Source organism: Carlito syrichta, unplaced genomic scaffold (genome assembly GCF_000164805.1).
Source record: "Carlito syrichta isolate Samal-C Ts95f unplaced genomic scaffold, Tarsius_syrichta-2.0.1 Scaffold307254, whole genome shotgun sequence".
In the NCBI taxonomy this organism is placed as follows: Eukaryota; Metazoa; Chordata; class Mammalia; order Primates; family Tarsiidae; genus Carlito; species Carlito syrichta.
This window is the reverse complement of record NW_007251350.1, coordinates 119089-133135: the sequence shown is the minus strand read 5'-3', so window position 1 is coordinate 133135 and position 14047 is coordinate 119089. Positions and strand designations below refer to the sequence as shown.

The window sequence follows — 14047 nt, the reverse complement described above, 5'->3', positions numbered from 1 at the left end:
GACAGAAAGGCTCCCATAGCAGAAGGGGACCGCAGAAGGGGACCTCAGAAGGTTGCCTATTTCTTCTTATTTGAGGTTGACTGGAGGCTGACATTGGCACTGTAGAGTTCCCTTGGTTATATACAGTCTTGGTGTGATCAGTTTCTCAACTGCCAGATGTGACAGACCTGTGCTGGGTACCTGCACTGGCTCACAGTGTCCTGAAAGGCACGGAAAGTGTTGTTAGGATCGGCCTTTTCCAAAGCTGAGGTTTTGAATCTGATGTGGTGGGCTGTACTGTTGACCACAGGCCAGGAGGTGGCGCTTGTGGGAGAAAGCCAGCTGCAATGTGGGATGTGGGGTTTCTCCTTGGAGGGTATTGCTCCAAGGATGTACCCAGCCTAGACTTAGGGCTGGACTCCAGGGATTTCTTGAGTTCTCAATCTGTTTTGAGCCTTCTGGATAGTGCAGGGGATAGGAGATGGAGCTCCCACAAAGTGCACTCTCAGCTGTCCCATCTCAGCTGGGACTACAAGGGAGTTCCAGGCCCTTGAGGTAAGGCTGTGGCGCAGAGCAGGCTGGGAGACTTCAGGAGGGGAGAGAGAGGTTGCTATGGCAGTGTGTCCCACTTGACTACACCTTGGACTCAGGTGTCTATGATCTGAATGTCAAGGTCAGCTGGCCTCAGGACCTCAGGTGTTCTAAGACAACCCACTCAGCCAGGAATTTTCTACACCATGGAGTTTGCCCTTGGGGGCCATTCCCTCCTAAGCTGGCTGGAAAACAGCTGCTCTACCTGCAAGTGTTAAGTTCCAGGGAAATGGCAGCTGGCTCTGCTCAAGGCTTTGTCCTGCTCCACTTCATGGCAAAGCATGGCTGTGGGCAAGGGGGTTTCCCCTTGAGGGCCTGGAGTCCCACAAGACGCAGGGAGCCCTGCATGTTCGTGGTAGGAGTACAGAACTCCTGAATTCCCGTCACTCATAATCCCTACTGCATCCAGGGACTGTGGTGAACTGTGGGTGCAGGAGAGAGTTCGGCTAGTTCCAGCCCAGGTTGGTGGATTTTTTTCTCATTTGCTCTAAGTGGTTATTATCACTCCTTTGGAGACTTGTGGGCCTGCCACCGGATCTATTCCTCTCTGGGTGCTGAGGAAACTCTCTGTGTCTTGGTTTACTCTTCTGGAGAAACTCACTCTAGCTTCTCATGTAGACCTTCGTAATCCTATCTACCACAGACCAGTATTTGTATTAATTGCTAAATGCGTGCTTTTGTAAATGAGGAATTTAGAGGCGAGAGAGATCATGATGTGGAGAAAAGCAAGAGAAAGGGTGTCTGGGGCACCCCACACCGTAGCACTGTTGATGTAGCTTGTAGCTGCCAGCTGGTGGCCTTAGAGCGTTGACTCACATCAGAGTCTTGCCTTCAGTGTTCCATCAGCATGGCCAGTTGGGATCAGTCGCTCACAAACTAAAGAAATGTTAAAAGAATCTCAAGTGATGGCATGCTTGCTGCATTATGACAAATGCAAGAGGGAACAGAAAAAAAGGGCAGAATGGCAGACTCATTGTTTCACAAAGCATTGGGGGAAGAACATTCATCATGTCCATTGGGGTGAAAATTTGGCAGCCTACATTATTTCATAGCCTTGTTTATGTAAAACGTTACTTTAAAATGTTGTAGCCAGATATAGGATATCCACATGATTTAAAGAATGTAGAGACCATCAAAGTTGTTAATTTATGCAAATAAAATTATTGAATTATAAATCCAGCCTTCATTCTATGAGTTGTGACTCAGGTCTGAGGATATAGAAGGCTGTGTTTGTATGTTTGGAACCATGTCTTTGAAAAAATACATTTCAGGAAGTTTACACTACTGTTTATGAGAACACTTGCTAATTTAATAACTTCTTGCAGACTCTGTGGTTCAGTGCCTACAATTTGATTCACCGCAACTGGACTGATAATCTTGATGAGTACTGAAAAGCCCTTTTGAGATGGGAGTTACTTGAAAAAATATCCTCACCATTGAACTTTCTCTGTAGATGTGTCCATTGAAGACATTTTCTTAGTCACCCCTAGCTTTTGGGTGCACTTACCTGAGAGCATAGTGTTTTATTGTAACTGTGTGACAGTGAACATAGTAATGTGGGGGTTACCCTTTCTCATCTTTTGCAGCACGTCACGCCCGACAGCTACATCCCCTGCCTGGCCGACCTGTGCAAAGCACTGTGGGAGGTGATGCTCAGCTACTACAGGACCATGGGGTGGCATGAGAAGCACGATGGCGAGGATGTGGCCGCAACCTCGGGTAGGAGCTGGCGGTACTGCCTGCTAAAGGCTGTGCTGTCAGCATGCCATGTGACTGGAGTGGGAAGGAGAGTGAGGACAGGGCCACCAGGGACCAGGGGCCAGATGTTCAGCAAAGTGGTTCAGCTACTATAAAGCTCTGCCTCCTTTGGGACTAACTGACCAATGAGCTTTTTAAGTGGCAAATGGTACCAGTTTCCAGAAGTGTGTGCTCAGGGACTTAGGATGGAATTATTGGGAAAGAGCATTTCAAAAAATTTTCTTTAATAATTATTTGTAAACTAGGTAAAGCATTGTTCTGTCCAGGTTTACTATGAAATTAATACTGGCTATCCAGAATTAATCTATTTTGCTAATTTTCAAGTCACGCAAATAAAGCTAGGTTCTAAGAGCTAATAATTGTATTTACACTTTCCTTCCTGAAAATGCAGCAAGTCTTAGAATTTCATTACAAAATGATGTTTTATCCTAAGTAAACTGACTCAGAAACAGAAAACCAAATACCATGTGTTCTCACTTATATGTATTCTCATTTATATGTGTTTTCACTAATATGTGGGACTACAAAGATGGAAATAATAGACAGTGGGGACACCAATAAGGGGAGAGGTGAGGATGTTTAGGGTTCAGAAATTATCTGCTGGCTACTGTGTTCACTATCTGGAGAATGGGCCACCTGAGATCCAATGCCCACCACTGCACAGTATGCCCCTGTAATGAGCATGCACATGTACCCCCTGAATCTAAAATAAAAATGAAAAAAAATCATGTTATAAAATATTCATATTTGAATATCAACTGCAACTTTAAGTGATTGTAGTATAGTCAGCTAAATAATAAAGAGCGAGTCTTTGAGGAATTATTACATTTATTAGGCATTTTGTTTAAATTGCTTCAAGTATTCAAAATACTTTTAAAGACCATAAATGATATTACAGCATTTTGTGTAATATGGACAAAATAAATTATAGCATACACATTTTTGTGTAGCACATACAATTTAATGTAACTATTCAATCAAGTTATTTTAGTAAAATTCTGTTTCTGGGTTGTTGGTTTCTGTTGTTGTGTGGGTAGAGGGAACACCTAAATCTCACTGATGAAGCTTAGGATTTTAGTATTTTGAAGACATATGTTTAATCTTTGTCTTGTCTCACAAGAAAACTCATAAATACAAGAAAACAAAAAATCAGAGAGGAAAATTCTATGACTGAATTTTCATCCACTGAGAAGTACTGTTGGCAGGATGGAGGAGGGAAGGAGGAGGATGCAGAGGGGGCATGGGTGCCGGTGGTTTCAGGCCAGACCACCTCACTACCCTCACACTCTGGGTTTCCTGCCTCCGGGGGAAGGGGCTTCTGTCCAGAGGCTTTACGTTGTCACCGCGTTCACCAAACGTGCAAATTGGAAGACACTGCTTTCCTTTCCAGTCTTAGTGTGCTCCTTAAAATGACAGGCTGAAAACAATCAAAACAGCCACACAGAGTAGCACATCCACCCCCAGGGTTGCTGTGAGGCTTGGAGAGAGGGCAGGGTGCTTGTGCTGGAGTCCTTAGTATAGCGGAAGCCATCAAGAGGTGACTACAATAATTATGAGATGCCTGGACACTAGTAAGACTCTTCAGCAACTCTTTTTCCTTGTCTAGTACGTTATTTAAGGAGAAACCAAAGGAAAAGTTTGGAACAAATTAACATATGCTTTAGATATAAAAGTTTAGGGGACATCATGGAAAAGCTTGCTTTTTGCTTTAGGCAGTAGTTTATGTTCATTGGAGGACTGAGTCAAACTTAAAATTCTCTTTGAGCTTTATCTGCTTAGTCCTTCTTGCTAACACTACTTGACCTAATCTGTTTATTTTATGACTGTTCAGGTATGCTGATTAGTCTAGCAGACAGCTGATAGTTCTAGGACTCCAAAAATTTATTTTCACCTGAAATTAATCCTTTCATATTTAGGAATAAAACTGTAGAAATCAATAATTTGAAAATTACTCCTCACAGAACTTCATAAAGCTGAAGAGGACTCTAGAATTCATCTTCTTTAGCTCTCTGGTGGTAATATTTGATGCTATTTGGTATCCTAACACTTGTTCTGCCTTAGGCCGCTAGATCTGTAGCAACCAGAATATGTGTGAGGGAGACCCAAAAAAACCCATCGAATTTATCTATGAAAAGTTGCCTATTTATTCTTACATGTTTAAACTTCAGTCCCTTCGAAGTCTTCTCTATTAGATGCAATTCACCCGAGATGCTTTCTGTACTGCTCAAAACAGTTTTTGAACTCATCAATTTTGATGGTTTTTAGTGGTTTTGCCATTTTTTGTTTCACCTCTTTCACATTGGCAAAATGTTTCCCTTTGAGGATTTTTTTTTTTCTATCTGAGGAAACAAAAAAAACTTGCTTGGGTCGAAATTGGATGAATAGGGAGAGTGGGACACGGGGGTCATGCTGCTTTTGTTCAAAAACTGCTAAACTCTCAGCATGGTGTGGGCAGGTGTGCTCGTAAATAACCCGTCTTGAAATGAGCAAACACATTGAAAGAATCTGCAAAAAATAAAAATTCACTGAAGCCAGAAGCAGGCTCTTCTAACAACACTAGCTGGTATACTGATGCCAGTGGTTTCCTAGAATACTCACCTAATGGGGAAAGCCTGTATTACAAAGGGCCCGCCCTCCAAAGGATAATTCCTGTTTTGATGGCTCCCCCCAGTATATATGTGTAGGGGCTTGAGCTCCAGGAATGCTCAGAGACAAACCAGTCATGTATTTCGGGCCTGGCTCGTGCAAGGGCCTTTTCCTAGTTCTCTGTGTATACCTTGCTAACCTAAGACAGGGTGATCATATACTCAGTTGTTTCTCACTGGTGATCACAGCAAAGTTGAATCTTTTGAATATAAATGTATGTGTGTTTTCAGTTGTTTTGAGGCAGGTCACTGATCTCATCTGTTGAACTGGGCATTGTTAGATTCGTTCTCTGGGATGGATAAAACTCTTATGATGACAATATAAAACATGTGCCTCAGGACCACACTGTCTGAGCAGCTGTGCAGTCTGTACTCTTGTTAGCGTGCATATCACTTAATAATTGGATTAAGTGGTTTTGTGTGCCATTATAGGGGTTCCAGTCACAGTATATGGCCACTGAGAATCTGGTCTCTGGGACCACACTGACTGAATTGGCATTCCAGCCTAAGCCACATATCTGACTGGTCTCAGGTGTATTAGCCATTTCATGGTCTAAGTTCGTCTGTCTTACTCAAAGGGTTTAATCCTAATACTTTTTTTTTTACATTGTTTTAATTATATAAATATTGAACATGTATGCTGTATCTTACTTAGGCTCACAATGTATGAGAGGCCAAATAGATATTATTTGAACAACAGAACACATTTAAATAAATCTAAAAATGTATACCATCTTTTATTTTCAGAAGGTAGTAATATGGAAGAAACTAATTTTGATCGTGGCTACGTAAAAAAGAAATTAGAACATGGACTTACACGAATATGGCAGGTTTGGTTTTTTAAAATTACTTTTTCATAGAAGCAATAGGAATGTCATGTCAAAATTGTTTTGGAAATTTAATTCTAAATTTTCTATATTTGTATTTGCAAATTTAATTATATTCAGCTTTTTGGGAAAAGGCTATTTAATTTAATTTCTGTAATGTAGTTGGCATTTTGATTTGAAACTTTCCATTGGAAATATTATTTTTACTTTTAGAGGCCTAGCAAATTTATGCTTTCCTAAAAAAACTAGCCTTTCTCATTGAGATTCTCTTTTTTAAAAAATTTATTTGTATTTTCATAGTTTTCTATTAATTTTAGGAAAAAAATAACTGAGTAGGTGATGTGTGTGGCTCAGAGTCTAGTACAGAGTGAAGAATGTTTTTTCTCAGTATTTGTATCTTGAGGAAATCTTCATGCTTATTGGCTGAATAGAGCTGTCTTATTGCATTCGGGCAGCTATAACAAAATACCCTAAACTGGAGGCTTAAAAACAGAAGTTTATTTCTCTCAGTTCTAGAGGCTGACAAGTTCAAGATCAGATGTTGACAGACTGGGTGTCTGGTGAGAGTTTGAGTCCTAGTTCACAGATGGCATGGCCTTGCTGTGTCCTCACATGTGGAAGGAACGTGGGGCTTGCTTTGGGCTTCCTTTATGAGGGCATCATTCCATTCATGAGGCCCTATCTTCTTGACCTAATCACTTCACAAAGGCGGTGCTTACTGTTACCTTCACTTTGGGGTTGGGTGGATATGAACATTCAGATCATAGCAATGTCTTCTTAAGCTTTTCTTTGCCATTTAGTAGTTCAAGTGTTTATAATTTGATTGTTTTCTAAAATTAGTTAGTTCTTAGACCAAAGTGTAATTTCTTTGAAGATAACTTGTGCTTTTTGAACTTTGAACCTCAGGAGGCTACAGACCCTTTGACCATGTTATGATCTTTTAAAATGCATTTTTGATTTTTCTAATGATGGTGATTTTTAGTTTGACCATCTTTTATAGGATTTCTTTAGAAGGAAATTGTTTAGGTAAATACATCCTGAAAACATAAATTTTCTGAAGAATCACTTAGTAGTTATAATTTAGTGCTCTTTTGATTTTATATGAGATACACTATTTGAATTTATACTTTATTTTTATTTATTTATTTATTTATTTGAGTTGGAGTCTCACTCTGTTGCCCAGACTGGAGTGCAGTGGCCGCTCCCAGCCACCGCAGCCTCGACCTGCTGGGCTCCGGCGATCCTTCCTCCTCAGCCTTCCATGTAGCCGGAATTACAGGCATGTGCTACCACGCCTGGCTGATTTTTTTTTATTTATTGTAGAGATGAGGTCTCGCTGCCCAGGCAGGTCTCGAACCCGTGGGCTCAGGCAATCCACTCACCTCAGCCTCCCAAAGGCACTGGGATTATAGGCTGAGCCACTGAGCCCGGCGAATTTATACTTTAATATTTAAAATATATTTATGTGATAGTTGTAAGAGTTTTAACTTCTATATTTTCTTATATGACCATATTAAATATTTATTAAAATTAGATAAAAGATTTTAATTTACCATTAATTGTGGGTTTGAAGTAACTTTTTTCTGAGTATTATGTATAAAAGGAGGGGAAATCTCATACACATTGAGTGTACACCCTTGCCCATAGTTGTTTCTGAGTTAGTCTTCCAACAGACTCCAGTTTTACATAGTCGATATTGGAGAATCTGTGGTCAGATCTACTGTTTATCAAGCCATTATGTATATGTAGGGTGCCAAAAAAATGGACACACATTTTAAGAAAGGAAAAAATGTATTAGAACAAAAGATGAATATAAATCACGTTTGACTTCTGCAATTATAAAGATATGCTCAAAGTGGTTACCATCAGCGTACAGACACTTCTGGCATCTCTTAAGATGTGTCTATGTATTTTGGCCCCTGTGGGTGTGGGTGTGTGTGTGTGTGTGTATGTGTGTGTGTGTGTGTGTGTGTGTGTGTATGTATGTATGTGTTTATATGTACTGTTTCTGGATTATTTTTTCTAGTCTGTTGATTTCTCTGTATGTTGTTATATTGCTAGAATTTAAAAAATAGTTTTTAATATATCACAGTTAGTACCAGTCTTCCAACATTGCTTATAACTTTTGCTTCTACTTTTCAAAACTTTTTTTTTTAAAGTGGTTTTTCCCTCTTACTCTAGGAAAATTTTAGAATAATTGTTCAGAAGAAAAGTTTTTGTTGTGATTTTGGTTAGAATTTCATTGAACCTCTACACTAATTTGGAAGAATGGACATTTTTACACATCCAGTCCTGTGATTTAATTTATTGAAATTTTAAATTTCCTTATGTATCTCATTAGAGCTATTACTTCTTCTTATAGGTCTGATATTTCTTATTATAGTTATTCTTTATTAGTATCTATTTTAAATGGAATAAATTTCTCCATTTTTAGTTGCCATAATAGGTATACATGAAATAGGTATAATTTCTTTGCATTGTCTTGTACATAGCCACTTCATGTAGTTATCTTATTATTACTGATTATTTTTGAATTGATTATTTTGGAATTTCTAACCAACTAAGCCATATATAAATAATGATTTCATCTTCATATCCAGTATGAAGACATAATTTTCCTTATCTTATGTGTATGGGTATGTGTGTGTGTTTGTGTGTTTTACATTGGATAGAAATGTGTACAACTGTTAAGTTACTGTGATGTTTGTAGCTGATATTCATGGAATTGTCTCTATTAGATCTCCTAAAGATGTTGACTATTGACCTAAATAGATATTATTTATCAATTTACAAATATATTTCTGCCTCATTTTAAACTGGAACTCAAGAATAGGTGGTTCTGATAATTTATTTTGTATATTTTGAGTTTGCTTGAATTTTTTTTTTCTTTTGTCTTACAGGATGTTCAGCTAAAAGTAAAAACCTACTTACTTGGAACTGATTTGTCTATATTCAAATATGATGATTTCATCTTTGTTTTGGATATAATCAGCAGGTAGTGCTTGAGATCTTGTTTTATTCTTTAGTTTGATTCATTCTACCATGGTAATCAAAGGAATAATGAATTAGTGAATTATCTATAACTTCTTTTTGGAGATGAAGATAATCGTACATTCGTAATCTAATTGCTGCTGGGTTTGTGTTAATGTACTTAAATATTTCTGCTCCTTGTACCACAGTGAGTTTGTAGTCTTTAGATTTTTTTCAAATTTCCAAATTTTTATGATTTATTTTCTTTGAAGAAAGAGAACCTGGACAACTTTTTCTCTATAAGGATGTGACTGAAATTTACATAAACCTTTCTATGCAACTAGGCTGATGCAAGTTGGAGAAGAATTTTGTGGTAGCAAGTCTGAAGTTTTACAGGAGTCCATCAGAAAACAGAGCGTCAATTATTTCAAGAACTACCATAGGTGAGAACTCTAAAGTACGAAGACATGCTTTGTCTAACACTTAATCTTACAGCGTTAATTGATTTAAGACAATTACTTTTGAATTTGAATGCATATGTTACTTGTAGCTTTTTAGAGGATAATTAAGATTTTTTACCAAAATATAATAAAGTGTTCTCATTATGTAGTCATTGTAAATCTTAATACATTCTTTGTCTTGAGGGGCTGAAAATATTGAACTGAATATTGAACTGATTTCCTTATGGGTAGACGATGATTGTGCATCAAGATTCACAGAAAGAATTTGTCCCCTGCTGCATGCCTGCATGTGTGTAGTTTGAGCTCTCTTGGAAGTTAAGTCAGCAGAGGCAGTTCTTAGTGAGGAGGTGCATGAGAGACACCTTCCAGGGTGAGAAGCTTCTCCAGGAGAGGGTGTAATATTCAGAATCCAGCTGCGAAGCTAGGATTGTGGACTACGTTGCTTTGCAAAACAACCACTGTGAACTTTAAAAGGTGACCAGGGGTAGCTTGGGGAATGGAGGAGAGCTGGAAGGGGTGTTCACACCGCAATGTGATTGTGTGTTCAAAGTAGCGTTCAATTCGGTGGAGAGAGAGCTGGCACTTACCAGGCCTCTCTTGATATAAGCTGGATGCTGTGCTGCGTCCCTTCTATGTATTGGGTCATTTGAGTAGAGCTGTATCTTACTTTTTATACTGAACTTTTACTTTTTATAATTAAGTTCTCATTTTGTTGTTAACTGGCACCAGAGAGAGTCAGGATTCAAAATATTCCTTTCTGGTGCATCAATGGAATTGACAGGCAGGTTAGAAATGATGCCAGTGTACATACATGGAATTGACTAAAGTCATTACATTAGCCAGTGATGAGTCTAAATGTGCTATGTTCCCTTCACCAAATCTTACTACATAAATACTGAAAACTGTATGAGACATGGTGAAATATAGATCAAGATTGCTTTTACTTTGCTAATAGAAGTATTTAAATGTGCATACAGTTTGTTTCATGGTCCTCTACTGCCAAGTAGAGCTCTTGAGAATGAAGACGTGAGTGAACCAGATTATTCTTACTTTGGGTCCATTTAGACTATTGGTTTGAAGCTATTGGCATATTACAAAGGTAAAAATAGGATCATTTTCTCTTTGGTGGGATTTCTTCTATTTATTCATGTTTGTTGAGATAGTTATCAAAAAGCTTGCATGGCATTATTTTTTTTCTAGGGCCAAATTGTATAAGCATATGAGGGAATACAGTCTCTGTTACTGTGGGTTATCATTCAAAAGTGTAAGTTTTACGTCTCCACATTTCTTTAGGTTCAGGTACTAACTGTGCATATGCCCAAAGAGTTTTCTTCTGTTAGATGCTGCAGATTTTCCCAAAGTACAGATCTTCTAGTTTAAACAATAATGACATACATTATGTAGCAATGTGTATTGTGAAAACATTTTATCTAACGAGTGCATTTTCTTTTGTAATTACTCTAGTTATCAAGGCTTATAGAATGTTTCAAGGATCCTGAAGGTGCACTGTCTGGTGTTATAAAAGAGAAGTAATTTATCTTTTTAGGGAGAAAAACTTTTACCTTGCCTTGGGTGGTGGAGAGGAAGACTTGTATGCCCCTACTAACATAACTTCAAAATATATAAGGCAAAAATATTCAGAATTAAAAGGAGAAATAGACAAATTTATAACCATAGTTGGAAACTTTTGTGAATCACTTCTAGTAATTGATAATGGCAGCAAATTTAAAAAAATTAATAAGGATGTATGTTCGACCAAGATATTTAATAAAATTTGTTTAATTGAAATACACACACAGACCCAACGCTTGACAGTTGCAGAGTACATATTTTTTAATGGCACAAAGAAAGTTTACCAAAATTGATCATCTGCTGGACCATAAAGCAAGTTTTTAAGAAAGTGTCAAAGGCTTAAAATCACAGAGATTATAGTCTCTGACCACAGAGGAATTAAACTAGAATTAAATAACAAAGATAGCCAATTGACAGACTATAGGAAAAAACATTATGGATGGGAAAAAAATTGGTAAAAATTCTAATTTAGTTCATGATAAGCAATTGTGTTTTTGTAAAGTTTTTACTTTTATTGTAATTATAGCCTTATATTTAAAGCATGCCCTTTGTCAACAGCATATAGTTTGGTCTTGTTTTGTTGTTGTTGATATTGCTTTTAAATTTGTTCTGACAATTTTTGTTTTGAACTGTTTTTTCCATTTTGATTGAACTGGTTTTTCCATTTTACACTTAATATATTTATTAGCATAGTTAGGTTTAGACCCATTGTATTGCTGCTTTGTTGTTTGAAAATGTTAAACTTTTTTCTGTAATTTTTCTTTTCCTGCTTTCTCTTGGATTGATCATGTATATTCCTGCTTTTGCATTACGTGCTTTCTTCTCAGTTAGCTTTTTAAGTTTATCCTTGTGGTGGTTATCACTGGCATTTCTGTGTGCTCTCCTGTTCTGCTGCAGTGTGCCTTAGGGAGTGTGCTTCCAGATCATTCAAGGACCAACCTTGTGACTACACTGACCTTCTCTTACCCTTTTTGGAGTTTGTCATCTTTTCTTACTTTATATATTATGTTCTGTATATTTTTATGCTTGGGGTTGACCAAGCTCCTTCAATCTGTGCATTGGTACCTCTTCTCATGGCATTAGTTTATGTTACTGTGGGATAAGTACCACAAGCTAGTGTGGTAGTAGCAAGGAGTGGATTGTCCCTAGGGCCTCCAGAGAGAGAGTACAGCCCTGCCAGCACCTTGGTTTTAACCCAGTGATACTGACTTTGGACTTCTGGCCTCCAGAACTGTGAAAGAAAACACCTCTGTTGGTTTGAGTCACCCAGCTGGTTAGAGCAGCCCCAGGAAACTAGTACTGAGTGGAATTGCTAGGTCCATGGGAACTCCCTGGGGAACTTTTTGAGGAGCTGTCAAACTGTTTTTCCAAAGTGGTTGCACATTTTATGTTCCCATCAGTATGGGGGGGGGTCCCAGTTGTCCAAAACCTTGTCTGTGTTTGTTATTGTCTGTCTCAGATTGTGGCTATCCTAGTAGGTGTGAAGTGGTGTCTTATTGTGGCTTGGATTTGCATTTCTCTAAGGACGCTGGGTGTTTAGCATCTTTTAATGTGCTTATTGGCTATTTGTATATCTTCTTTGCAGAAATGTCTATTCAAAGCTTTGTCAATATTTAATTGGGCTGTTGGTCTTTATGTTGTTGAATCATAAAGTGGTATAATTTTAGTTCTGACATGAGATCTATGGTCCACTTGCATTGTTTTGTGTATGATGTGAGGGGCAGGCACAGTCACTCTGGGAAGCCTTGGCCATTACCTCTGCGGGTATTGATTCTGCCACTTTCTCCATCCCGTTGTGTGCCTCCTAGGTGCTTCAGCTGTCTCATAGCTTGTTTATGCTCTTTTCTGTTGCTTCTATTTTTTTTTTTTCCAATTTATGCTTCAGTTTGGGTATTTTCTATTGATCTGTCTTCAGCTATCTTAGACTGCTGTTTTAACTTATCCAATCAGTTTTTGATTGGACGTATTATATTTTTTAGTTTTGGAATATCTATTTAGTTATTTGTTTTATTGTGATTACTTGAAATTCTCATTTCTATCCCTTTTGTGCATTTTTCTCTCTTTTTAATTAACTTATAATAATTATCTTAAAGACTTTGTCTGCTAACTCCCAGATTTGAAGCAATTTCTGGTTTTCATTGATTTGCCTATTATTGCCTCTTTATTTTATAACCTGTGGGTTTTTTAAAAATCTAGACTTTTTTTTTAGTATGATATTAACAGCTTGTAGTAGGAAGGGAAAGAACAAGGCAGACATTGGTCCTTTGGTCAACTGGAAGTAAGGGCTTGTTTTTCTGGGACTGCCTGTATCATATGCTGATTACTTTGGTTAGATAATAGGATCAATAGCGTTAAAGAAAGAAGAGGCCTGTGTAACCTAAGTGATTAGTGGAAGGTCGGGGATATGCATGCCTTACCTGTTCATTTAATTCTCAAATGCGGTGTGAAGATAGACACTGAGCTAAATGTTTTGGAAAGGATAATTATCTTGCTGTTGTGACTTAGTATGTGGTTATGATTAAGATCTGTGCTCTTTAGTATAAAGTATTTATTAGTATCTGTGATCTCCTGTAATCTGTAATTTATTTGTGTTTTGGCATTGATGTATGATTAGCTAAGGATATTTTAGTTAGTGATAAGCTTTTTACTTAGTCTCCTAAAAAGAATGTCATTTCTTACACATTCATTATTTTTGCAGTATAGTCAAAATATTCAGGTTACTAAATATTTGAGGGTTCTTCTCTTAAGGATGAGAAGATATTAGCTTGTAAAAGTAAACTTTTGTGTTTACTGTACTAATCTGAATGGGTTCTTAACATTTATCATGCTGATGATAATCCTATAATTGTATTGTACTTTATATCCTCAAGTTTGTGTACAGCGTACTTTTCTTCTTCCTTTTTGGATTTTTTTTTTTTTTTAGAACACGACTTGATGAACTGAGAATGTTCTTAGAGAATGAGACTTGGGAACTTTGCCCTGTTAAGTCAAATTTCAGCATCTTGCAACTTCATGTAAGTGTCTCCCTTAAAAACAAAGAAATCTGTCTTTTAATGATCTTTTTTTTTGGAAAAAAAAAAAAACCCACAGGTATATGAAAGCGTTTATAAAATAAGTTAAGGAATAGTGTCTTATCATCCTTCCTGGAAAGTCGTTAATAGCAAACCTCTTTTACAAGAATGACCCTTTTGTGGATGTGAAAATCTGTCTTCTTTTACAGCATTCAGTTTACATACTTTGGGGA

At 37.6% G+C, this 14047-nt stretch overlaps 1 protein-coding gene across 2 annotated transcripts in view; it reads left to right on the top strand.

The window, feature by feature from the left end:
- The window catches only part of VPS50 (VPS50, EARP/GARPII complex subunit), a 97168-nt gene that overhangs the window by 50537 nt on the left and 32584 nt on the right, over positions 1-14047 (top strand). For both annotated transcript variants that reach the window (XM_008064261.1, XM_008064262.1), the window contains 5 exons: positions 2157-2289; positions 5721-5803; positions 8701-8795; positions 9115-9213; positions 13727-13817. In XM_008064261.1, the coding sequence (XP_008062452.1) occupies positions 2157-2289; positions 5721-5803; positions 8701-8795; positions 9115-9213; positions 13727-13817 (501 nt within the window). The remainder of the gene's footprint in view (positions 1-2156; positions 2290-5720; positions 5804-8700; positions 8796-9114; positions 9214-13726; positions 13818-14047) is intronic.